Source organism: Ixodes scapularis, unplaced genomic scaffold, assembly GCF_016920785.2.
Source record: "Ixodes scapularis isolate PalLabHiFi unplaced genomic scaffold, ASM1692078v2 PGA_scaffold10__122_contigs__length_95168666, whole genome shotgun sequence".
NCBI lineage: Eukaryota > Metazoa > Arthropoda > Arachnida > Ixodida > Ixodidae > Ixodes > Ixodes scapularis.
The window spans coordinates 92,360,711-92,388,691 of record NW_024609836.1 but is presented as its reverse complement, the minus strand read 5'-3'; the positions used below and the strand labels follow the sequence as shown (position 1 = coordinate 92,388,691).

The following is a 27,981-nucleotide window of genomic DNA, read 5'->3' as shown; positions in this document are numbered from 1 at the left end:
TAAAAGCCTCCAACACTGAATTCACCTCATTAAAGTACGTCAAGGACCATATTTTTCCTTATTGACAATTAATAAATCATCCACGTATCTAGAAACTTTAAAAAATGTCAAAATCATTCAGAGTCTTTCCAGGCGTACTATCTGTTGTTGCTAAAGAGCGAGAAAAAAAACTCACAAAAGTGTGTGGTGAGATTTTTTATTTCTTCAAGGAGAACCGATGCATGGGATATGCCGTTTCCATGGATATTGAATACTTGCTTTCTTCAGTACCACATTCTGAATTGTTTGAGGCCGTAAGGGCATGTATAGATGACTGTAGCGTACCTTTCTGGAATTGTATACAGGAGTGACAGTTCGCAATTTTCTAACTGTACTATATTTCGTTTCAGCTTCGGTCCGAGCGAGGCGAATGTTACGAGCTGAAGGGCCAATAAAATAGCGAAAGAGGCCCAACGTCATGGCGTGCTCTTTGCAGTTGGGACCAGCCGGTATTCGCCGTCTCTCCGTGCTCCTCCGCCGGCTCCTCGTATCAAGTGCAGAGAGCACACCATGACGTTGCGCTTTTTGCGCTGTTTGATTGGCCCTTCGCTTCATAACATCGGCCGTGCTCTGACCTAAGGTAAAACGAAGTATAGAAGCGCACCTTAATAGCACTTTTATTTTATTTGAAAACCAGCTTTTCTTACAAAAAAGAGTGTTCTGAATGGATGTCCTGCTGACAAATTTTAGACGGGCCCCAGACCTCGTCAAGCTGCCACTGGCAGCTTTTTGTCTAGGGTCTCCGTTAGATTAAAGGCCATAAATAAAACGATTGATTGATTGATTGATTGATTGATTGATCTGCATTGGGTCGTGCCTGGCCCCCATACTATTTACCTTTTTTTCTTGGCAAAAATAAATTGCACGTTTGAAAAAACTCTCAGTGGTTTTGACGTTTAAAGTTTTTAGATAACATGTGTAGATATCTTTTTATTGTTTCAGTGAACCATTGCCTTTGACGAACAGTGACGATGTGAATTCAGTGTTCGAGGCTTTTAGACACCATGGGAAGTTATTAACTTTCACCCATGAACTGACGCGTCTCTTTAAGTATACATCTTTGTTCCATAAAAGTACAAAACTAGCGTACTTTATTTGCATAGCTTTTTACCAAGGGAGAACGAAGACTCGCCTACCGGGCCGTTCCTCGCTGCAGTGTCCCGTCCATAACGGAGTACGCCAGTAGAAAACGCGCAGTTCGTTGGCTATCATGCTCTGCGAAGTAGGGCGACCGCCGATCTCCGCAGAACAGAACCGTGAGACGGCAATCTTTGCGTTTAAACAAAAAACAGATGAAAATAAAACGACGCTAGGAAAACTTTAAACGAGGAGGAATATTCTCTGCTGGCGGCGTCTGGCAAATGGCGTGCGCTTCATCAAGCGTGAAGATAACTGCAGGCAATCGACGCCGGCCCGGAAAAAAACTTTTCCCGAGCGGAGAAAAAAAAGAAAGACGATTTCGGCTTTCTCTTTGAATGGCAAAGCCGCACCTAAACGCCTCAAGAGAGTTATATAGGGAGGCGGCGTCGTTCGTAGGGTCGCAGAAAGCCTTAGCGGCTGCGATAGCGCGTTTCAGAGACGGTGTACACGCGCATTAAAGGTAATGCGATCGCAAGAAGCCATTCACTGTTTCGAAAGGTAGATAGATATGTTGTCTGGAACTGCGTCGAAACTATACACTAAAGATAAATAAAAGGTTGAGAGGTATTTTTAGGGAGAACACCGAAGCACTCAATCACATCAAACTCGACCTATATCAGCGAGTGTCGAAGCTCAGAAATTGTATTAGATTAAAAAGAAAAAGTGATGAGCGGAGGGGAGGGGCAAATAATAATTTAAAACGTTATGCTCACTATTCCTAGGTATTTATTTTATATTATTTTTGTTTTTGGCCAATGGGATATCGAGTTTAGTGGTTCGCTGGGACCCTTATATTGTTCGCCGTGGTTGGCTGTCTTTGTGCTGTTCGAGAAAGTGAGCTCAGAGGCGTTTCTTTCTTAAAGTGTGTTCACTGACAGCGCGTAAGAAATGTGCGGTGTGCTTTATTATGTTAATGATTCTTATCGGCAGATGACAGAATCTGATTGGCTGCAGAACGAATTATGAGATGTGTGGGACTCCCCCCACCCCACGTTTCTTGAGCTATCGGTGACCAAGTCGGAGGTATGATTGTGCTCCAAACTTCGACGGCAGTACTGCGCGGGGTTGCTCTAAAAATTATTAGGGCTGATCGAATCGCCGATAATCGCTCCTTTTATGGAGCACTCATGTTCAGCCGATCTTCGCGAAACACACAGAAGTTGGAAGATCTCACAACGCGATTAGCTGATCGAATTTTCAGAATCAAACATTTTTGCTAAAATTTCTTTTAAGTCAATGTTGTAACTGATATTTATTTGCTTATATTATCAATTTGTTTCGTAATCGAATATTAGCTATGTTTTTTTTTTTTTTTTTTGCGGGGATGATAATGTTTGTGTTTGTGTTATGCAGAAAAGTGGATGGGCGTACGGTTGTTTAGAGTGCAGGCTCTTAGATGGACGTGGCCACTCCGAGAGGCTGTGCGCAAGTTCTTCCAATACATACGGCGTCTCAACAGCCTTGGCGAAATATTGATAGTCACCGATTTGGCTCAAAATCGGTTCAACACACATCGGAACTGGTAACCAAAATTTCAAGTGACTATATATATATATACTATATATATCAGGGTGTCGAACCGGAACCGAACCGAACCGAAAACCGGAACCGAACCGGTATTTTTCCGGAACTGAACCCGAACCCGAACCGTTATATTGTTATCGCGATGAACCCGAACCGGAACTGAACCGGAAAAAAAATAACGGTTACCGGCTCATGTCAAAACGGTTCGGCCACGCGCTGTTGACAATGAATGTGCTATCAATGCCATTTGTTTGTTAAGTGCCGTCAACTGACGCACACCTCGCTTACATATTTTTTTTCTCCACTCAGTCTTAGGAATATAAACGCTGCATCCATGAATCTTGACAAACGCTGCATCCATGAATCTTGACATAGGAACCAGTATTGCGCTGGTCGCGGCTTGCACGGAAAAAAAAAAATTGGAAGGCTGTGCAAAAAAAAAAAAGAAATCGCGTCACGGGATTTCATTTTCCTACAATCTCGTAAATCCTAAATGCTGCTGTGTGCTCATTTCATAACACGTTTCTAGAACACGCGAGTTCTTGAAGCTTGCTTCCATCAGAATGAGAAAAGAAAAGGCTGTGGAGTTTGATAATAATGTAACATATTTGTGAGACAGCGAACTCTTCTATTTTAATATTTATCCTATTACGTCCTTCTGGCGTTGCGTTCGGTGAAGTGTTTTTCATATTCCGTATCTTGTTTAATGAAAACTTCTTTAAGGGTCTAATTTGAGTTTCCGAAGGCTAGTTCAAATAAAGAAAGCTGTATTTTCTCCCCACTGTTCCCTCAATTGCTTACACGCCGAGGTGACGGGATAGTTAGCGAGTTCTACTTGTAAGTGCGTTTGTAAGGAGGTCGCGGATTTTACAGCTACTGCGTCGGACCCAATTAGATGAAGTCCGAATGCGTAAACGTCGGTGAGGTAACCTTTGAGTGCACATAAAGAAACCATTCCTGGTAGAAATCCCTGAGCCTTACACTACGATGTATCCCGTTTCGTATGTGCTGATTTCAGATGTTTTATTTGTCATTTATTTTGATGTTGCAATTTGTCATTTATAATTTCCGAACCGGTTCGCGAACCGGTTCAGCGCTCCGAACCGGTTCGCGAACCGCTTCGCGGATCGAATTAATCGAACCGGAACTGAACCGGAACAAAATTAATTTACCTGAACCTGAACCGTAACCGAACCCGTATTTTTTTCGGTTCGACACACTTCTATATATATATTAATATTTTTTTTTTCGCGAAGTTAGTGAAGCTTGAAATTTGGTCCGGGAGACTTTACTCGCGCAACACTGCCAAAAAAACATGTTGTCAGGTGGCGCAAGCTACCGACCGTTATAAAGGGTCCAGCCAAACGATCACCGCGATGATGGCGACTCAAACCGCGCTGTCACTCTGCTCATACGTGCACCATGCAAAAGACATGATGTTCGTTGCAGGCATGATGACATAATTATATACAAACACGATTCAAGTATATTACAAACACTTTTGCTTCGAACATGTCTACAGGCAGTGTTTGTACGAAGAATGTTACGGGACCACCATGCGTCTGAATATGCCGGCAGGCTGCTTTTTTATTTTTTTTTTGTTATGCATTAGTAGTAGTGTGACCGGAGGTTTAAACTACCTCGTTGACCTGACTGACCCCTGCCGCATTGCAGTCTTCTGATCTTTCAGTACATGCTGACCGAGCATTGTTAGAGGATCAAACAAAAAATCCCCTTAGGCGCCTCTCTCTTGAGTCATGAACGAAGTGCAAACAATCGATTGGCCGCCCACCGCACATGTTCCTAATGGCCCAGCGATAGCGGGGCGGTTGCATCACGGACGTGCCGCGAGAAATATATGTTGTTTATCGCTTTTCTTTTTTCCCTTTTTTTTCTTCACATATATGTATTCACTGTCGAGGCCCCCAGCCATTCGGGACACGGGTATCGGCATTTGGAAGATCGTTTGGTGGTTCAATAACTCGCTCGGTCCTCGGTCGCCGCTGCGGTCTTTCGATTGGGCAATAATGCTTTTGTCTGGATAGCAGAAGAGGGAAGATGAATTGGGGGGGGGGGGGGGGGGGGGGAGAGTGATGCAACATCTTCTAAATATTAAAGCCGCAGCTCTAGATTGTGTACATCAACTACCGCCGGCCTGCCAGCAGCGCAGATTGTAGATTAGACGCGAATGCCTTGTCAACGTTCGGCTGGGAGTCGTAACCAATCAGTGAGAACAGCTATAGAATTTGTGGCTTCGGGCTGACGCAGCACCCATCATATTCAATTTGTACCTTGCGCCGGCCTGCGGTATGTGACGTGAAAGATAAAGCACTAGGGCTGTTGATCTGTAAGAGCATATCCTCCTCTATACTCACTAAGTCTGGCAGTTCGATGACGGAGCCATAGAGTGCCCGGTCGCAGATTTGGAGCGCGAGGATCTGGTGGGACAGAACATCGAAGAGACATTTCTCGGGGAACCTGACGTCAGCGCACAGCTTTTGCAGCGGCGAGGACCCGAAACGCACTTGTTCGCTCGGGAGAAGTGTGTTTCGGCGCCTCGCCACAGCGGGGCGCCAGTCACGTGGCTCTCCTCTCATCCGTAGTCTGCCGCTCCACCTTTTTTCATTTCGGCGGCCGCTTCTCGTGGCGATTTTCCAGGCTTTGCCTGTATATAGGAGGCTGTAAAAGGAGGCGCCGAGCGACACCGGCGTTCTGAAGCATTTAGCCATTTGTTGTGTGTGGAACGCTCCCAGACTGTTCCTCTACGTATACCGAAAGAAATCTGGAGGTTCTTCTTTCCTGCAAAGCTTTTTGGAGTGCCAATCTCAGTGATATCCGGAAAGGTGTTGGCGCCGTAAAGTAACGCCGACCCCACGCCTTCGCGCAGCAGATGACGTCAGCAGTGCAATGGAAAGGATAGTGCGGAGGGATCGACTGACTGACGCAGCTCTTCGGTCACTTAGTTTCGGTTTCGAGACGTGTAACAGTGTCACATTTCTTGCCCCGCAGCGCCCACTTCGAATATTTAATCGAAATGTCTCGCCACGGACAGAACGAATGTAGGTCGGGCGTCTATCCTCCACATATATGTGGAGGATAGACGCCCGACCTCCATTCGTTCTGTCCGTGGCGAGACATTTCTTTTCAATTCCCAATTCCTTAGGGCATAATGTATACATTATGCCCCAAGAAATTGGGAATTGAAAATTTGTGTATACCGTTTAACACAAAACGTGTCGTATCAGATGAATTTTATGAGAAGACCGTCATGACGAACCGTCACGGAAATCCGTCACGTAGGAGCGGCTCGAAAAGACCGTCACGTCAATTTCCCCGCTTTATTTAGCAGGGAAATTGACGTCATGCGACCATCTCGTGCGACATCAACACGCGATGCCAATCACCCGGCGTAATTTTTAGCGGGGAGATTGATGACACGTAAAGCGACCAAGTCATACGGTCGTCAAGTCATGTGACGTCCATTTCCGCGATGTGGTTCAGCGAACTGGTTGTTTACGCTCGACACAGTCGGAGGTCTCCTGCCTTCGTGAACAGGATCAAGTTTGTATAACTGTGTTAGGCAATTAGACAACCAGTTAACCCATTTCTTTTCTTCTTTAGTGGCCTCCGTGACCATCGATTTAACTCAAATTCAATTTCAAAAAAACACAGTGGACCGACTAATAAAACACTCTGTATATAATTACCTGCCTGCGACCATTACAAGAAATATATTACATCACTAAATATTTCTGATGATCGTCAAGATATCTATTTTCCTTAAAAGATAAGATAATAAATCTTCTAATAACATGATAGTCTATATAAGACCGAGAAATTTCGCTGCAGTGCCTCTTCAACGCAGGCGAGACAACTTGCGCTCTCCGTGTAGTGCCGGGGCGTGCTCGAGGTTCCCTACTCGACGCGAATTCTACCTGCGTTCTTTGTTCATTTCTTTCTTTTTCTACCTAGCTTTGAAAGGGCGAAATTGAGACGTGCTGATGGGCCTCAATCTCGTCGGAGCACTTTAGATGGAGTCTACGTGCCAACAAGCCCATTCTCCAACTCCAACTACGCTCGTTTGCGCGAAAAATTAACCTGCTGTTTCGTCGTTCGTAAACTGCTTCTTGTATTTGCCATTTGTACTTCTATAGTAACCTACACCTTAGGAGACGCATAAAAAAACAAATCAGAAAGCAAGACACGTTTTAAAGCATCAAGTGCTTATTAACGAAACCGTCCACCAATCCCGAAAATTCTGTCCGTTTGTCGGACGTGTTTTCCGCTAAACTTAGCGGGGATTTTGACATGACGTGGACCTAGACACAGGGGGAAAATTGACGTCAAGTGACCTATGCGTCAATTCTGTTTCCCCGCTAGATTTAGCGGGAAAAATCCCGACTTGTGTCATAAACAAATGTTCAGTTTCCCCGCTAAATATAGCGGTAAAATTTACGCCGCATGACCTAAACGACAATTCAGCTTCCCAGCTAAATTTAGCGGGGAGTTCGGCGTCAGGTGATCCGAGCACAAATTCTGTTTCGCCACTAACTTTAGCGGGTGAAAATCGACGTGATGTGACCTATAGAACAGTTCGGTTTTTCGACTGGATTTGGCGGGGAAGTATATGTCACGAGGCACACCAATTCCCTCTTTCCCACTCTCTCCTCCCTTCCTCCTCGCCGTTGCCGTCGCCGGTTTCGTTTTTGGGCGCTCGTACGCAAGTTGGATTACACCGTTTTGCGACGTCCCGGTTTGCCCTTTTGACATCTCTTTTTTTTTAACAAAACGTTTTTTGGCAATCTGCTCCGGAATTCGTGAAGCCGTGGCCAGTGACGCCCCATAATGCCACCGCGCAGTGTTGCATTATGGGACGTCACAGACCTGCACACCAATTCAGTTTCTTCGCTAAATTTAGCGGGGAAGTTGAATGGGCAAATGCAATATAACAGCGCCCCTAGCGGTTCAGGTGCACTCTGGGAACAAGAGACTGTGCCAACGGGTAGTTTCGGTTTCAGTTTCGCCGGGATCTGTCGTTTGCTATCGTCTCCACAACCGCAATTGCTCACGTCGCCGTGGATTGCTCTACACTTACGCAAGATACAGGGAGTATCTTTTTTTTTTTTTTTTGTCGTCGCTACATATCTGACGCAGTAAATAACGAAACAATTACGATTTTGCTGACACGGGGAGCGAGCGAAAACGCCGCAACACCGAAGCTGAGTGAACGCAGATCGGCATTAGCCGTACGTTATCTGCTGCGTTCACTTGAGTTCGCCGTTGCGGTGTTTTTGCTGGCTCCTCGTGTCAGCAAAATCGTAATTGTTTCGTTATTCGCTGTCTCTAATATGTAGTGACGAGACAAAAATGAGGGTACTTACTGCATCGCGCGTAATTCTGGAACAGTCTACGACGACGAGAGCATTGGCGGTGCGGAGACGATAGCAGACGACAGATGCACAACCCGGCGAAACCGAAACCGAAACTACCTGTGACAGTCTCCTGCTCCCAGGGTGTATGTACCCGAACCGCTAGCTGCGCTGCTATCTTGCATATTGCCCATTGGTGTATAGGTCTGTGCCGTCCCATAATGCAACGCGCGCACTGTTGCTTTATGGGACGTCACAGACCTACGCACCATTTCAGTTTCCCCCTAAATTTAGCGGGGAAGTTCAACTGGTGTATTGGTCACGTGACGTCGATTTCCCCGTTAAATTTAGCATAGAAAATTAACATCCCGTGACCTACTTACCAATTTAGTATCCCCGCTATATATAGCTGAGAAATTGACGTCACGTGACTTGAGGTCACGTGATGCTAGATCGTTTCATGTATGCAACACAATCCTCCAACAATTCGCCATGCAGTCTTTTTTTACGCCGTGATGATTAAGCAGATCTGGTCTGCAACGGCTTTGAGTTAGGTTCCGCAGCCAATGAGGTCGCAGCATTCGCCGACGAGAACGCCAGAGAACCAATTACGGAGCAAGAAGCCTGAACGTCACAAGCCACGTCCTGCCTTTCTTAAAGAAAACTAAATTTAAGATAAACTTAAACTAAAAAAAAAAACTGAAAATATGAATTTAATGCAGGCCCCCTGAATATTACTAGTGTAAAGGTTTGTTTCGATTTTATCAGAAGGAGCGTTCGGCGCAGCCGAGCGTACTGTTGCTGCCCAACGAGCATAGGAGAGCGCGAGAGCGCAGGGTAAAAGCAGACTTGTACACGTTACTGAAGAAAAGTAACCGATTACAATTACTTCACTGTAAAAAGTAAGCGATTACTATTACAATTACTTCACTGTAAAAAAGTAACCGATTACTATTACAATTACTTCACTGTAAAATTAACCAATTACTGTTACAATTACAGCCTAAAAAGTAATAAACATTACTCTAAAGTAATCGATTATTTCCCACGTTACTTTTCATTCAACGCGTTTTATTACGGTAGCATAATGCTTGGGGTGTCACGCTCAGTTATTCCGAAAAAGAAACAAAAACCTTGACCGTTTTTGTTTAGAGCTGAGTGAGTGACGCCGACACACCGAATCCCTCTCGTGAAAAATGAATAAAACAAAAGTAGCGCTGCTTAAATACATTACTCACAAGAGGCTGGATAAGGTCATTTTTCATAGCCAAACGTAGTCTCCTGTGTACCAAAAAAAGAGTACCCAGGAAACGAAGCATAGTGAAGTGACCAACTAATCCTCGAGGCCCAGTGATTAGTGACTTCGAAAAAGAAAACAAAAATGACCGTTCCCCAGACCTGAGTGACTCCAGCACATCTACCCCCCTCCCCCTCCCTCCCCTCCCTCCCCCTCCCTCCCCCCCTCCCCCCCCCCCCAAAAAAAAAAGAAATTAAAAAAAATTGTAAGGAGTAATTTTGCAATCAATTACAGGCAACAAAGTAATTCAATTACAAGGATCGTTACTCCTTAAAGGAAGTAATTGAAGCGTTACAAAATTACAGTAAAATGTAATCGATTACAAGTAATCCGTTACTTGTACGGCGTTACGTACAAGTCTGGGTAAGCGTAACAAAACTGACGTCATCGGCGGGGTCACGTGGCCTCTCTCGCCACTAAGCCGACTCGGAGATGCCGATGATGACGTCACGACGTCCTTGACAAATTACAGGCGACGTGTACTTCAACAACCCCTCCATGCATTTTTTTCTTTTTTGGGGGGGTGGGGGGGGGGGGGCAGTTTTAGTTTAGACATTCAAGTGCAAAAATCAACTTCACGGTACAAAAGACAACAGAAGTATGACACTGGTCAGTGTGCTAAAATGTATTTATTTGGCTAAAAATACGAAGAGGTCCGGGTAGGATCATATATCACACATAACGGAAATGTTGACCTGTGCTAAAAAAAAAAAAGAGGCATATGTTGATTTTTAAAAGTTTAGAAGCAGAATGTAACAATTCCTATTCTTCACATTTTTTTTTTTTCGTTAAAACTGCACGATGCGCGAACCGGCCGACCATAACCATGCGCGGTAACAGAAGCACCAAGGGCAACAGTCCCTGCCACCGTCTCTGCGCCTTCCCCGCGGCTCCTCTGGTTCTTCGTCCTTTCGCGAGAGGGCGGGCGGCGGGCTGGAGTGGCTAATAAATATTTAAAGCGGCTACATGGGATTACACTCCAAGACATATACAGCGCCCCCTTTTTCCGGGAAGCCCTTGGGCGAGTACCCATCGCCGCAATCAGCGGAGGAACAGCGACGAAGATGTTGTTGACCCAAAAAGATCGTCTGCGCTGTCAATCAGGATAACGTTGCGCCATGCTCAGTGCGTAAACAGTTCTTTTTTCTCGGTTATATAAACATTTTCAGCCTCAACGTTCACCGAGCACCCTCCGCAGTGACTGGCTCTATTAGGTGTTTTGCGGGAAAGTGGAAGCTCCAGGTTTTCTATAGGCGTATGAATTCATCTTCGCTCTACGTGGGGCTTTGTGTGAGCGACGTAACAAAAGTGGAAGGACGGGCTAATTAACCAGAGCATCAGCACTCTGTACGGCAACTCAGCAGCAGAAAATAATCCTCCATATGAGCAAAGGTACGCTCCATGATAATCACTGCCCTGTTTGCGCCCACCTACGAGAAAGGTCTTACCGAACTGGAACGCGAATTCTTGTCCATCTATACTCGCCATGTGCGGCCAGCGCGCTCGCTCCTAAATAAGCCGGGATTATCGCTGGATTAGCGTCCCGTCGCCTAATCCCCGGGGCCCATTCGGCCATTAAGTGGGCGGCGGTGCGCCATCCAACGAGTTCTCTCGATTAGAGTCTCAATGAAGGTTTGCGCATCGGGTTCTCGTTCTCCTCAGGTTACGTCCACGTGTTCGGTTTCGTCCTTTCTAATGTGTCTGTTGCCAATTAGGATGCACGACGGTATTTTGTTTTAGAGCGCAGCTCTTAGGCGCCCGTTTCCGGCTTGAACGGCGTCGGCGTAACCGCGCGGTGCATTATGGGTAAATTTCCCCGCTAAATCTAGCGGAAAAACTTCCCCGCTAGGTCTAGCAAAAAAATTTCCCCGCTAAATTTAGCGGAACATTTTTTCCTAAATGGGAGTTGAGCAGGAGAGGAGGAGGGGCATAGCCTCCTTTCCGTACCTTACCCTCCTCCTCCTCAAGAGCTGCGCTCTAATTCGGCGTTACAGGAAGTTGTAAACGGATTTCATTTTTTATTTGTAACGAAGGGTGTTTCGGCAGCAGTTTCGCAAGGTTCCCCTTCTTTAATGGAGGCTGTATGGGAGCGACGTGATTCATTTTAAGTTGTGAAGAAGTATTACACATGATGGGCGAATTACAGGACAGCTGCGTCTCTTTCAGCTTTGTAACTTACCATCATCAACGCAAACTGCAGTTCATTTAGCTCGTTTATCTTCCTTGTAGTTTGAGTAAGATCAAGGGTGTAATATATAGCTGCTATGGTCATAAATACTCGTAGAGCAGAAAATTGAAGGAGAGGAAAACCCTCCACTGAAGATCAGGTTTTCATTGCTCATTATATCTTACATATATTGAAGCTAACATGGTAGACCAATTACCCGATCGTTGGAGCTCGGTCAAAGAATGACAATGCCAAAACAACAAAAATAATCGATTTTACCCGCAAAGTGCGTGACCAATAAAGCTGATTAATATGGTACGGTTTTGCTTGCGATTTTGCAGCTGCGACGTCGAGCACCACAGCTTCCGAAACTTTTTTCGTGCCGCGCGAGCGACGTAGCAACTGCAAAATCGCATGTGAAATTGCAACAGGGGCACAGGTAAGCAATACAGATTATCCTGCGTCCTTGGCATTTTCGAGTCAAACGGTTCCCCGCGCCTCCTCATTCGGTGAACGTGCTTCGTAGGTCTCAGGGATTGGCCGAGCCGTACAGCAGACATTTCTAGAGTGTGGGGAAGTCAGCGTGAACTGACTCATTGATCCTCAGAAGCTCATCCGTGTATACTGCTCCGTGAAGCACTCGGAACATTGATCCTTGGCCTTCAATGAGTCAGTTTGGCTAATAAAAAGTGTTATTGGTACTATAGTCTAATGGCTAAGCATTCGCCGTAAAAAAAAAAAAAAGATGGCACTCCTCATACTACCTCAAATCGCACGATTTATGGCGCACGATACAGACCGCCCAATTGATTTGTAGAACATTTTAAAGAACGTCGAATGATCGGTTTTTGGTTGCCTTATAATGCAGCATATACTTAGCGACTTTCGAGAATTCTGAGAATAAATACAGGAAAATATAAAACGCACTTCGTTGCGGGGGTCATTACTAAGCGCACGGCCAATCAATGTCACATGTCCGATTTTCAGTCCCAAACATATGGTGTCAAACACTTAGATAGAGAAATGCAGTCTCTCTCTTTATCGCGCGCGCGCACACACACACGCAAGCATGGACACACGCTAACATACATGTAAGCACACACACACACAAACATACGCGCACACACGCACACACACTTGTTCACAGACAAGCATGGACATACGAACACACGGGAGTGTATACTTAACAGTCCTATCGTCGGAGGTTTCCGTTTCTACTCTTTTGAAGTTAAAGTATTGGAATATGCAGATGATATAGCTTTTTTTTTCAATGTGCCAATAAACGCAGCGTCGACAATGTCCTTACAGTAACACAAAAGTTCTGTGACGCAACTGGCGGACTAGATTATGAGGACAAAAGCGTAGGTTTCTGGTGTGGGCAATGGGCCGCAACACCTTCAGAGTATATATGCTGAAATATCGTGGAGCTACATTGCTCTTCAGTACTTAGGAGTTGCTCTTAACTGTATTGGCAACAGTGGTCATTACTAGACTGAGCAGGTGTCAAAAATCATATGTCAAAGCTGGCAAAATGAAATCCAACCAGTGGTCAGTTTTCGTGCGAGCCTAAGGCCTGTAATATGTTTCTCGGAGCCAAACTTTGGTACATAGTTCAAGTGATTTGCTGTACCATAAGCTATATTCCGAAATTCCACAGAGTGTTTGCTACTTTCATATGGAGTTCCACCTGGGAACCTACACGACGTGATAACCTTTTTCGCCCTATCGATGCCGGTGGTCCCGGTCTCATACACATCTTTCTAAAGAAAGTAATATCTCGGTTTTTATTCTTCAGAACTGCATCTGATCATTTTCTTCGTACTTACTTAAAGACGGAACTCTCGAGTGCATTACTTATTTGGTGGTTACGACAACATCCGCAAGCACATCGCGTCTTTTGGGGTACCTCAAAGAAGTAGTGAGCGCGATTGAGTTTCTAACAGCTCGTTTTTCTTTAGAGTATTTATTTAGTGTTTCACTCAAAGTCTGATATGCTGATCTAATTGACATAACGTTTCCGGAACCTTTGTACCGAAGCATAAGGAAAAGATGCTCTCGGACGTGTCCGAAAACTACATGTCATTCCTACAGCAAAGTCATTCTTCTTTAAGCTCCATACCTCTACGTTACCTGCAAAACCTTGGCTCCGTGAACGCGGATTTTTTGTGCCGTAGTCCATCAATTCCTGCATTTGTACCCAACCGGAAACTATAAAGCATTGCTTTATTTTCTGCTCAGGTGCTTACCTTTTCTGAGATGTCCTACAAAAGACACTGAAAAAAAAAAAAAAAGACTTGGATATTAATGTTTACAGACTCCGATTTTCGCTTTTAAAATTGAACGATAGTTTTCCTTACGATCTGTGCACATTTATGGGGTTGCATAGCCTCTGGAAAACAAAAATTATTAACAAGAACGCTGACCCTCTCCGATCTACCAATTCAAATATTATTGAAACTTTGACCCGCGTACAAAATGTATTTAATTATCTTGACGAGCGGCCAGAGTAGTACGTTCTTTTTGGTCGATGCATGAGTCCATCTACCTAACTTTTAGTGTGTGCATTTTGTTTTTATTTAATATCCTTTTCTGTATACCTTCTGCCTATTTACGGCGAGTCTCTGAGAGTATTAGATAAGAGATTATATGCAATAGGAAATGTGACGTGGTAACCTTACCATGTTGTAGTTTTGACTGGTGTCTTGCTGATAATTCCATGCAATAAATAAATAAAAAAGGAGATCAGTCGCTGAGTGGGCTAGCGTACACCAGCTCGGTGCACGTGGAGCGAAAGCTCGCGCTGCCGAATTCAGGCATCCTGTGTTCAAAAAGTGGGCCATTCATTGTTGTAGAAATGCTCGAGGCACGTGCCGCGCGCATCTTCTGGGAAGAACATGGCGTCTGAAATCTAGCTCAGTTAGCTCAGTTACAGTGTAGCTCAGTGCTGCTCTGTGCCGCCATGATTTTCCCAAGGGATGCACGTTGCACGTGCCTCGTGCATCGATGCACCTTACGCTACTTTTGAAACATGAAGGGACTTTAGTGTTCAATCCCCACCCCCGCCCTTTTTGATGAGCATGGTACCGGCATGTGGTTGTGTATAACTTTACATTACTAACAGCTTTGGCGACGCTGTTAGTAATGGTGTACATTTTTCGTATCAAAATTCAATATTCCTTTCATGTTTAATATTTTGTGTTGATTATAGTGTGCTTGTCTTTATTCTTATATTGTGTTTGTAAGGCCCTTCTCCTATATAATGCTCCGGCTTTGAGGGTGAAATAAATAAATAAATAAATTCTGCGTGGTGCACGTTAAACACCCCGGGCTAGCGGTTGTACTGCACTGGCTAAATTTCTCATCTACAGCTGACTCATGGGTAAATTACTTTCAAAATGTAATTTAATTACCATTACAATTATTTTGCTCAAAAAGTAGTTCAACTACAATTACAATTACTACTACGCGAAAATAATTCATTACAATTACAAATTACTTATAAAGAGTAATGCAATTACTTTACCATCATTTATTTCTGAGAGCTACCCACCTTGGGCCATATAACTTTAAACGAGTTATATGGCCGCTGCATAAATGTCACGTATTGCACCTTTCTTTTATTAAATTTGTTAAATGAATCATAGAACTTAACAGTTTGGAGTAGTGAACTTCTGCCTTCTTATATTCTCAATGAATAAAAATAATTTTTTATTATATTCTTATATTATATTAAAACACGCTCTTGACAGTCTAAAACCGCGGTTTGTAAAGTTTTGGAATCTCTTACAATCAGTTTCAGAAACGGTTGAAAGGGTTAGGGGTTGAAGCAAACAGTAAATAACGAAAATTTATGCAGAAAGGTAGCCGAGGATTGGCAGAGGGAAGAGCAGTGTTGCAACAACGGTTGGAAGTAAGGCGGGGTGAGTCGTGTTAACGAGACCTGCTGCTTCTTCGCCTCAATGTTAGAGTAGCACAACTTACTGTGAGTGGTACAAGGACGTCAAGAACTCGTAAAGAAAAGAGAATACTTTCATAGACAATAAAATTCCCAACCTTGACTGAAATATGTAAGCGAATATGCTAGAGACGAAGACGCGTAAGGAGGACCTCGAACCTCCCCGCCTCGACTGGATGATGTGATTGGAGCCCACCCAGCTCGACTTCAAACCCCGATGCCTCCTGATGGTAATGAGAAATAAGAGAGACTCCTAGGAACACGAGCAACAGGAAGCGAACGAGACGAAGGGCAGATTTCGACTGCGATCCGAACGAAAAGCGACATGAATGTAGCCCTCATTTATCAAATTATTTCTAAAATTTTTCATTAAATCGTTTTACAGTTTACAAAACCTTTCAATCCGTTCTCTCCCAGCCTCTCTTTCCCATTCCTCCTTTCCCTCCTTTTGAGCAGGTTGGGATACATCCTGTCCCCTGTCGCTTTGGCTGTGCTGCAGTAAAAGCGCCGGCGCCATAAAATCTTGCAAAGTAATTGTAATTGTGCCAGAAATTTTGCAATTACTGACTGTAGAAAGTAATTAAATTACAATCACAATTCCTTTTAGCTAAAAGTAATTAATTGCAATTACAAATTACCAGGAAAAGTAATTAAATTACAGTAATTCAATTACTGTAATTGAATTACTACCCAAGTATGCAGCTGAGAGACAAGTCGCCCGTTGAGGCAGACTAAGTGCAGGCTGTATAAACGTACCATCACCCGCATTTTTTAACCCACACATAATGTACACACGCGTACACACAAACACGCAAGCACATACACATACATATGTTCCCACACAAACGTACACACATGTACACACAAATACATACATACCTACACTGTAAGAAATATCTGTGCGTTTATACTTACCCGTAACACACTCGAAGAGCCAATCTCTGCGATCTACGAAATCAGCTCAGCAAATGATGAGGCGGAACATCTGTATAGACCTCAAAATTAAGTTTGCTTTGTGGCATTACACAATGCAACAATAACGCTTTGCATTGCGTAATGCCACAGCGCAAACTTAATATTTAGATCTAAAGGGATGTTCCGCCTCATCATTCGCTGAACTGATTTCGTAGTTCGCAGAGACTGTCTCTTCGAGTGTTTTGCGGGTAAGTGGCATTTCTTAGAGTGTACATAGTTACGCACAGACATACGCGCGTGCATACGCACGCACGCATACACAAAAAACCCGCGCACGCAAATGCACACCTACACACGTGCACACACGCACATACACGCACACACGCACACGCAGGTACAAACCTCCGCCCAAGCACACGCACACACGTATAGAGACAACGATAGGTGGGAGTGACACCTTGACAGGAAATTAGGCCTAGAATGTCTCTCGACGTGCGGGGATGACAGGGTGCGCCCCCTACCGCCAGGTCGTATTAATTGCCAACACCGTGACAGCCTCCCGCAGCGCCGCTGCAGTTCCGCCGAAAACGTCGGGCTGTCGCTTCCGCTTTCAGCCTGTTCACGGCATGCGTGCCCTCACGGTGACACCTTTGTCGACCTCGCCGTCACACGCGCGGCGTCGGAAAGAATGAACGCTGCGGCAAAAAGGGACGCTGATTAGGCCCGAAGAAGCGAAAATAGTCCGCGTCTTGGGTTCGCGCTCTTACAGCTGCCGGCACATCTCCATGTGTTTGTGAGTCTTTGGTATCGACGAGCGCGACCGAAAGCATCGCTCTAGTCGGTATTCGCGACTGGCCAGCGCTCTCACTGATGCCTTTTGTTTCGTTTCATTTATGGAGCCATTAGTGGTTTTCGATGACGCTCAGCAAGTTTCGAATGGAAACTATGTGTCTATTTTCAGTAATTAAAAACTTTATTAACGAATATTAAGTAATTATCCGACTTATCGCAAAGATTAGCCACCCTCATAATGCCCACCCTGGCCGTATAACTCACCTTCACAAGCGGCGTAGGTGTACCTTTCACGGCTTTCTTTAAGCAAAAATCTCTTAAGCTAAAGAAAACTCCTTATATATATATATATATATATATATATATATATATATATATATATATATATATATATAGATATATACCGGGTGTTTTTGCGAAGACTCAAAAATCCTAAAAATTAGGGCGATTGAAAAAAGAAGAAACTCTCTTCGGGAACAAACTACCAGCCACAGCGGACGTCCGGAATTGCCAAAAGCCTACTAATTAGCCAGATAATTAATTAAGACTTGTTAATTAACTTTTTAATTAGGGGAAATAGACATATGGTTCCAATTACAAAGTTGCTGAGCGTTATCGAAAACCACTTAATCAGTCATTTTCAGAAAGACTTTAAGCGCTTGAGAAGAATAGTAGCGCACTAACATTACCACTCGTGGAGCAGGTACAAGGCTGGGGCTAGATAAGAGGCGGAAAAATCGCGCGGGCGCCTTACCGGAACCGCTAGCCTTGTACCTGCTCCACGAGTGCTAACTTTAGTGCGCTACTACTCGTCTCACTTGCTCAAAGTCTTTCTGAAAATGACTGATTTAGTGCTTTTCGATAACGCTCAGCAACTTTCTAATTAGAACCATATGTCTATTTCCCCTAATTAAAAAGTTAATTAACAAGTTTTAATTAATTATCTGGCTAATCAGTAGGTTTTTGGCAATTCCTGACGTCCGCCGTGGCTAATAGTTTGTTCCCGAAGAGAGTTTCTTCTTTTTTCAATCGCCCTAATTTTTAGGATTTTTGAAAGTCTTCGCAAAAACACCCGGTATATATATAAATATATATATGGGTGTTTCAGAGAACTCGGGCCAAATCGCTCCTGCGAAAACTACTCATCGCAACGAAAAAAGGCTTGTGGCGTCGTGGTTCTGGGCCAGGGGTGGTGGTGGGGGGGGGGGGGGGGGGTGGGGGGGGGGCTGATTCGAGGTTAGAATGTTTGACACGCCGAACCTTCTACGCCGATTGTTCCAGAAGCCCACGCGTGTACAAAAGCGGCTCCGCGTGGCAAGCCGGAGTCAGTTTCGCCCCAGCGTTCGACTCTTCCCTTTCGCCGACTTCGACGCCCGTGACGCTCTGCTGTTATCTTCTGTTTCCTTTTTATTTTTGAGCACAAGTTCGCCCCCATTAAACGTTTAGTTTCTTCAGCCATTATCATCTCATCACTTGTCATCTGTGACAATATTAGGGAACCTGCATTACAACGTAAATTTTATGTTTGCTGTACGATTCTTGCGATTTCTTAACATATTCATTCCAATTCTTTATTTGTGTTTCACTCAAACACTAGAAGATCAGCTAGGTTACAACATAAAAGTAGGGAGTCGAACCGGTCAATATTCTGGTTCGGTTCGGGTTCTGGTTCAGTAGCTTTGCATTTTGTTCCGGTTCCGCTCTGCTGTTCCTTTGAAATAACGGTTCGGTTACCGGCTCCAACCAAGCGCTAACCAGTTCAAACCAGTTCTTAAAAAGAAAAAAAAAATGTCCACACCTCCCAATCGTTTGAAAGGTAAGTCGAGTTCAAGACGGCGTCATCTATACTTAAAGAAAGTATACGTCATAAAAAGCCGTGTTGCGGAAGTCAGGACAGCAAAACAAATATAGGCTTAATTTCGTTTAGTGATCTTGACTTTTACACGCAAACACCGTTTTTTAAAAATTGCGTGGTTATGCGGGTGCTTTCAAACTACGAAAGTACAGTACTCACATGTAAAGTCAGTCAGCCAGAACGCCCAGTGAGAATTGTTACCCAGATCATAATTTAGAGGAGTATAGGACTGCTAGCCTGGGGTCTTTACGGGCAGTGATTTCCTTACACACCCCCTAGGGGGGGAGGGGGGGGGGGGAGTTTACGTTCCCCCCTTTTTTTTTCTGAAGCCACCCCCTTAATTTGCAACGACTCCTATTCTCAATGCCTCCCCCCCCCCTCCCCCAACCCCCTCCCCGTAAAAGTTTACACGCCTTCCATAGTATCAATTCCTGGGAAAACCCTTGCTTACGAGCTCACGCAGTAGTGATACACGACCGCACGCCGGTACGATTCTCATCCAGGGCGAAACGGCAAACTACCCACGCTGCACGCCCGAACAACTTGCTCGAACGGCTGAGTTGAAGAGGAGAAAGACAGCGAAGGCCAATGGAAGGACGATTAAAACGCACGGACAAAAAAACAATTTCAAGCAGCGTCCAGGGCACTGGGCGACCGGCGACGAGCGCCGCAGTGTCGCGCTGGTCGTGGCTTCACCTCTTGGCGCCACCAGATCTCGCTACAGCGGAACAAAGCGCCGACAGCCTTCAGCGTTTTGTTTTTATTTTGGTGTTTGTGTTCGCTTTGTTGTTCCTCGAGGAATATTGCTTAGCAGCAAGAAAGCGCACAATTGCACACAAAGAATAGATCTTTAATCTTTCGGCATGGCATATGACGAAAATAATCCCTGGAGAAAGGGAACAAGAGGGACAAAGGACCAACACAATATCTGTTTCTCCTTTGTCCCTCTTGTTCCCCTTCTCCAGGGATTATTTTCGTCATTCTTCCCCAGCTCGCTTGCACCTTTGCATTTAATTGCATTATATTCATAGGCAGATATATTCCGTTTCACTGCGATGGACCTACACGAGCCCATTTGCTATATTCCCCAAGCATCAAGGAGGATGCAGGGATTGGTGTTCCACGTGCCACACGCGCACGCCTTCCCCGTAGAAAAGATTCGAAGTAAATAACCAAAATAAAGCGAGGACGAACGCGCGTGCAAGATGCGATTTGTTTTAGGTTTTTGCTTTAGAAAGGTTACTACTGCTGAGGCCAGAACGTGCGGCGCGTGGAACACAAATTCCTGCATTCTCCTTGACGCTTAGGTAATATAGCAATAGTTATATAGGGAGTATTCACTGGCGGCCATACCCGTGTGCGCTGCTGCTGAGCGCGTGCTGACGGCGAGCTTCCGCAGTCCCTTTGGAGCCTGCATTTAGCACCATCAAGGTTGCCGGTCTTCGCATCCTATTGATGTGAGCTCGTTCTGAGCATGCGCTCTAAACATCGCCCTCAAATATGGCGTCCAGTGAGCGCATGCTCAAAACGAGCTCACATCAATAGGCTGCTAAGACCGGCAATCTTGATGGTGCGGAATGCACGTGGCAAAGAAAGTGTAGAAGCTCGCCGTCAGCACGAGCTCAGCAGCAGCGCACACAGATATGGCCGCCAGTGAATACTCCCTATTCATTGTTTATACCTTGTCTCGTGACTTTCCGCTCTCCACGTCGCTCTGCCAAACCGGAAGCACACGTGAAACCCTCCGAGTTATAAATTATCTCTGCTGGCTCGTAGCGCTCTTTGCGGTTCATGGAAAGTAGAAAAACAAAAACAAAACAAAAGAGTATAGAAGTGTACTTCAGTTCGTGCTGCACATAGACGTGAACTTAACCTCTTTGTTTAATTATTTTCGAGCTGCCTCCATGTCGTTGCTGCCGTTTGTTCAACCAAACGGAGCCACTGCCGCCACCGCCGCGAATATTTAGTTGCATTGGCGCCGCCACCCGCAAGAAGGCCCGGCTCACATTTCATCGAACCAAACCGTTTCCAATCGGAACCGGTAACCGCCACTGAAATTACGGTTCCGATCCGGCTTGGGTTCAATAACAAATCTTTCATTCGGGGTACAGTTTTGTTCCGGTTCAGTTAAAAAAAAAAAAAAAATTTTGCTTTGTTTTTTTTTCTTCCCCGGTTCGGTTCGACACCGTGGTTAACAACTACAGGCTAATCGCTCATGATTACAACAAACGCTTTGCCGCGTCTCGCGGTGCCAGGGACACCTTGTCTGTCTACAACTATTCAGTTTTGGTTACTTCACTGAGGGCGCGATATTTTCATCCTCGAAGGAGCCTAAGCCAGCGAGACGATCAGGGCGTCAGTCATCTCCAGCGCAATGATGCTGTTTCAAGAGCCACTTAGCGATTTGCGCCATCAGCCCGTAGGCCCTAGATGATAATCGACAAAGCTCGCATAAGAACCGAGCCTGTTCCATTCCCCACTCCACTCCTGGCGAAAGGTATCCAGTCCCATTTCCATTCTATTCTTCCCAGCGCAGCCGGCATTTCATTCCCATTTCATTCCGGGGTCGCGAAAATTGGGAATGATTCCGGAATCACTCCAATTCCGGAGTGGCAAATCCGCAATACTGACACACACACGCACGCACGCACGCACGCACGCACGCACGCACGCACGGACGCAGGACCAGACATGATAACTTTGGGTTTTTGTCCTTTTCTAACCACCCTACTTCAAAAGGTGTCAACTTGGACGGTGTTGCTTTCAGAATGCGATGATTCTAAGCTTCCACCGTACTTTTCACACTCACCATCGAACTTGTGGTTCCGCAACCTATGATAGATAACCAGGATCACAGCTCGTGATGACACGGCGAGGCAAATCCTGGTCCTGACATCGCGAACGGAAACCATAAGAGGGCGGCGGCGAAACATTGCGGCGATAAGAGTCACATAGAGCTAGGGCTCCATGTTTTCAAATAAACCCGAAAAAAATCCGAAAAACACACGCCGGTAAAGTTTTCGCCATTTCGGATTTATCCGAACAACTCCGAATGTTCAGTTCAAAACAACAAAAATAAGCAAAAAAAATACGGTGTTTTACAACGAAAGTTCATAAAAGCATAAGGTCAGTGGTCCTGAGGAGATGCGCCACCTAGTTTGCTTTGAAATCGAGAACCAATGACAAAAGGGGCTCGTCTTTTAGCACGTCGAGGTTCCTTCAGGACAACGGGTCATGACACACAAACCATATTTATTTGTTTTTGAATTCTTAAAATACAAGAACGCAGTAAAAAAAAAATAAAAAAAAGTTATGGTATTCTAAAAAAAAAAAAAAACTGAAATTTGATAAAGCCCGAATTTTCTGCGAAAAATAAATTCCGCAAAAACAACCCTCCGAATTTGAAGACAGCGAAACTCCGAAAACACGGAATCCTACATATAGTATAGAAAATAAAGGGTGTGGGTTAATCTATATGTTCACGCTCGTTGATAAGTGATCATCTGCTTTTTTTTCTTTTTTTTTGCAGGGGTTGGGGTGACGTTGGGAAGAAGCCGAGCTCTGATTGGCTCTGAATGAACGATAGTGTGTAGACCTCAAGGCAGCTTGCTTCGAAGTCTACCCACTGTTCTCCGATCAGAGCCAATCAGAGATCGGTGTATTTCTGACGTCACTGCAACTCCTGCAAAGGAAGTAGACGAACTTGCGCTCCGGATTGCCGCAGTCTCAGTGCCGGCGGAGCGATGGTAAGGAACTCGGGACTCGCCCCGTCCTACGTTCCTTCAGCTCTTGTTGACTATGCACGTTCCGCGCTTTCATTTCCTGCAGATGTACGCCAACACGCTAGCGAAACATCTCTTAAAGTGTTGCGCATGTTTTTGAATGCAAAAAAAAAATGCTTGGTTAAAAATTACAGAGGGGGCGCTGCGTGTTGGTCTTTCGGGACATTGCCTAGGTGGCTTAGCCTACCGCCCGATCCAAGGGGCTCAGCCGGATTTATCCATCCATCCATTCGGTCCCTTTGGAGTTTTGCACCAAACGGGTAAAGGCTTGTCGACACAAAGGCTGTCCGTTGTGTACGAGAAGCGCTTGTACACTCCAAGACATTTTTCATTTTATTTTTTAAAGTGCGCGACAGATTTTGTGACAGGATTTGACGTTTCAGCCACTTTTAGCCGATTACGAGTATTTTTGGGGGTCCGTCAAGATGATAAGATTTCGCCAAGTTGGCATCTGTTCCTTGAAGGTGTTCATATTGTAGGGCAGCATAATTTATTCCATTGACGGGAGCTTAAGAATGTTGGGAAGCTACTACAGTTTTTTTTTTCAACATAAGACCTACAAAACTGGCTCCGCCGTCAAATTTTCACAAAAAAAAAAGGCTTTACAACGCCACTAAGTACAAACGTACTGTTTATTAACGTCACAAAACTTTAAAAAAAAAAAAGAGAGAACGATTTTTTAACGCTTTGCCGAATGCCAAATGCGCCTCGGTACAATCGGGCATTCAGCTAAGCATTTTTTTAAAGCCCAAACTTGTCTGCAGCTTTTATCTAACGAACTAGAATCGCACAATCTTCTGTCGTTTTTTTTTTTTTTTTTCTGGGGGAGGAGGGGGGGGGGGGAAGGGCGGATGTTGTAAAGCCTTTCCTTCATGCGCATGGTGGCAAAGGGTTTTTAGTAATCCTGCCCCTAACACCCGCTCGGGCTTTATCGGCTGTTTGCGTCAAGCCTCCGGAATGCAATGCAATGTTTTGTTTTCTGTGCCACTGCTGCCAAATGTAAGGATGGGGGGCCGAGGACTTGTCAAGCTGCATCATGCAGCTTTTTTCCTCGGTCTCCCTCCGTCATACACTTTTGACGGAAAATAAAACATATTATTATATTATTATAAAGGTCTGTTCACACATGCAGCGGAGCGCTACAAGCATAGCACTGACCTCGGGGTAAGCACGTGCCGACGGGAGCGTTCACCAGCTTTGTATCGCACCGTCAAAACTGCTGCTCATGGCAGATGATAAGTAGTTGACGGCACGTGAGAAGCGCTACATAAGCGCTTCGCTGCATGTGAGAACCGGCCTTAAAGCTAGTCTCGTTTTATGGATGATGACCAAACAACACCAATGTTCAAGCAAGATTTCATATGGATTTTCAGTTTAGCAGTGAGGACTAATTCACAAACAAGGGCATGCATCTTCAAGGGGGTAATATCTTCAATATCTTCAGGGAGGTAGAGACAACGTAACACGATGAAAATCAGCCGTACGTTACGCGTTAAGAGTAACGCGTTAGTCTAACTGGTTACTGCTTTCGGCAACAAAGCAATGACTTAGGGCCGGTTGCACCAACGTCGCTTAGCGCAAAGCGGAGCTTAGCCGGGAACTTAAGCTTAGTTTCGGTTTCGTTCGGTTGCACCAAACTCGCTTATCGCTAAACCTAGCACTAAACTACGCTTAACTTAAGCGCCCAACATTGGGCGCTTTGCTTCTGGTTGTTTCTTAATCCTGGATTAAAAACATGGCGGCTGGTTTGTCACGGTCGACGCGGTGGACAAAATTGGTTGTGCAAAGTGTTTTAGGCTACATCAGCGTGAAAGTCTCGACAAAATGACCTTCATTTGTGACAAGAATGCAAAATATTGTCGCGTGAAGTGTTTATCGACCCCTGTTTTCAAGTTGGCTCTCCACTTTCAGGGCGTGTTAGCCCTAACCGAGAAACGTACGGAGCTGTGGGGCTCACGTCTGTCTTCCCGTTGGTTCTTCTGTCAACGAGCTTATTCGTACGTACTTACTAATTTTCGCATAGCTGTAACGTATTGTTATTTACCACCTTCTTTATTTACACTTGCAGCGCGTATCCTTCAATCTGATCAGCGCGTTGAATAGTGGCAGTACATGATCTCGGCGATCAGCTGATTGTCGACACCTCTGCCGTTTGCATTAGATTGCGGCGCTTTTAAGTAATAAAACAGCGAAAATTCAATTTCTTTCGTTTTCTGAGTTTTGAGACAATCTTCAGTGAAGTTTCCTTATCTCGCGAGTAGAATCTTGGCTTCAGAAAACTGTATCGTTCCATAACTGTAACTTTTTTGGTGATCGCATTTTTTTTTATATACTTTGCTTTATATCTTTCATTCGTTTCCCGAGAACGAGATACTGTTGTTTCCGAGTTGTGCTCTGTGATGGTGTTTTCCCTTTACTTTTGTCGTTTGTTGTCATTGTGACGATGGTTGAGACTATATACCGGAACACGTTTTCAATAAAATTCAGTTGAAAGTTGCGCCTTGTTGTGTCCTCCGTAACTTTTTTGGTGATCGCGATTTTTTAGGAATATTTTGCTTTATATCTTTCATTCGTGGCGACGACAAATCGTAACGACTACTATGTTAGATTCGTTCATTGCTGTATCGGGGCAGGCTGGGGCAGGTGATGCGAAGAGACGACCGTTCTTATCGGCGCGATGTGATGTACTAGTGGGAGTTGTTTTTTTTCTGAACTCGACAGTGTGAAACTGAAGTTCGTTTGAGGCTGCAGCGGATGTTCAACGACGGTACAGTGCAGTTCTGTCACCTTGCTGATAGCAACGAGTACCGTCGATGCAAGGTCTCGTGACCTGACCTCTCGACGACTTCTATTCGACGATTTCCGGGCATTTTCGCAGCTGCCGTGGCGAGTTCGTCACTGTTTTGAACTTCATCGGTCTCAGGCTTGACTTAGTTTTAGTAGTCATCTTACCTGCCTACTTATATCCATGATGTTTTGTCTTCAGCGATGTAGGGAGTAGAGTGTCCTTCTCGCGTTCGGTGAGTTTGGGGCCCCCGATGGCTCCTTCGCCTCAAAATGTGAGCACAAAAACTACTACCACTGTCAAAATATCCTGTTATCAACCGATATTAAACACACAATCACAGATGTAAAGAGCATTCGTGTTTATTTGAAGCTTTGACTTCTGTTATTGCAAGTTAAACGAAAAAATGATTGAATTTGGAGACCTTTAATTTGTTACTCACCGAAGGAATACAGCCAAAAGCAGACGCCGACGACAACAACTACGGCAGTTTTTCTTTTTCTTTTTTTTTTGTTTACATCACGTGATTCCTCTCCGCCAATCGTATTCGTCGCTCTGAGCGTTCCCTAGTTTGCTCTGTTTGTCCCTAGATTCCCTACGCAAATCCAGCGTTTAGCTAGGGGCGCGTCTGTAAAGCCGCCTTAACCTTGGTGCAACCGGAATTTAAACCCGTGCTTACCTAAGCTCGGTTTAGGGCGCTAAGCCGGCTTAGGAAAGTGCCGCTTTGGGTTAAGATAAGCGACGTTGGTGCAACCGGCCCTTAGAGGTACTCTTCCAGAGAAGAAGCGAGTGACGTATTTTCATTATTTTATTCATGAGAACGCTAATTACTGGTTACTTTTAAAGTAGTACGTGTACAACATATTTTGATCCCCCATTTGGTCCCCCCCCCCCCCCCCCCCTTAGCTATAACTTTAGAGACCCAAGAAAAACGCCAACAAGAAAAAACAAAAACAATAAAAAAACGATGCCAATGAAGGCGCTTAAAACCTAGGCATTATTAACGACAAAAATGTTGGAAAGCTGCTTCAAAAAGCATTTAAAGTAGGAAGAAAGTCACTCGTTACTTCAGGTGCATTTTGAATCTCGGCAACAAGTAGCGTTCGTTTTGTGCGAGTAACGTACGTAACGGTATTTAGTTACTCTTGTTCAGTGTCTGGTGAAAATGCCCGCGATATCTTCAAGTAGGTACTTACATTCATCGATGTGTCGTTCACCAGAACGTAATAGTACGCATACTCCCCGCGCTGATCAAGCAGCCAGTGGGCAGCCCAGGTGTGCTGGTCACTCGTCAGGGCCGGGTTAATATCCAACACCACACGGAGGCCGTTCCGGTGCACTTCACGGACGAGGTACTCAAAGTCACCCATGTGGCCCAGATGAGGATCCACGTTCTCGAAGTCGATGATGTGCTCGTACTCTAGCGGATAGTCCAACGCACTGAACACAGACGTCAACCTCAGGGCGGACGCCCTTAACTTCTTGATGTACCCCAACTTGGACGCAAGTCCCCTGAAGTCCCCGAAGCCGTCGTCGTCCGAGTCCACGTACGAGGCGGTGAAGACCTCGTACATGAGGCCTCCCTGCCACCAGGACCTGTCCGGGTCGCAGGACGGTTGTCTGAGCAGGAGGACGCCGACGATGACGCACAGGACGGCAACCAGGCAGCTGACGCAGACTAGAAGACAGCCCACCCGCAAGGCCGGCCAGTTCCAGCGGACGAAGAGCGACTCGCAGCACTCTTCGGCGAGTCCTGCGGTCTTGGGGGGCGTTTCCAGGAGCGTCGTGGTGCTGCCAGGTTCGAGAACGCACGAGTCGCACGAGTCCATAGGCGACTTGGAACTGTCGAACACGACCTGCGCCAGCGACGGGTAGGACTGCGTCGGTTCGGTTGGGAAGACGGTTCCGGGCGTGAGGCAAGGGGTCTTGTCGACGCGTTCCATCTGGAAGAAGTCCGATATCGGGAGGTCGCCGTGATTGTTGTTGTTGTGGTGGTGGTGGTGGTTGTTGCTCGCTGGACGGTGACCAGGGGGCCTTCGGCTGACGTCGGTTGGCGAGAGCAGGGATGGAGCATGGCCCGTGATCTTGAAGATGTCCCTCCGCGGCGGACAGCCGTGGTGGTAGTTGTGGTCCTCTTCCTCGGCGTTCATGGCCGCACCCTGCGTGAAGAACAAAACAAAACGACGCCACATTTAGCTAACGGGCTTGGCGAAGAACCGGGCGTTTGTCGAAGGGAAAGGGCAAAACTGCAACGAACCATGGATGTCCACGGCTCGTGGACATCTATGGTTAGACAAAAGCCCTCCGCACGCGTCATAACGGTCAGATCGATCAAGGCATGAGGTTGGGCTTTGTAAGTGT

General features: G+C 45.4%; 1 protein-coding gene across 1 annotated transcript in view; it reads right to left on the bottom strand.

Annotated features, from left to right (window-relative positions):
- The window catches only part of LOC8032528 (neutral and basic amino acid transport protein rBAT), a 55,089-nt gene extending 27,637 nt beyond the window's left edge, over nucleotides 1–27,452 (bottom strand). The window contains 2 exon segments of the mRNA XM_040501290.1: nucleotides 15,887–15,899; nucleotides 26,817–27,452. Of these exon segments, the coding sequence (XP_040357224.1) occupies nucleotides 15,887–15,899; nucleotides 26,817–27,449 (646 nt within the window). The 5' untranslated portion in view covers nucleotides 27,450–27,452.
- Between the last annotated feature and the right edge of the window lie 529 nt (nucleotides 27,453–27,981).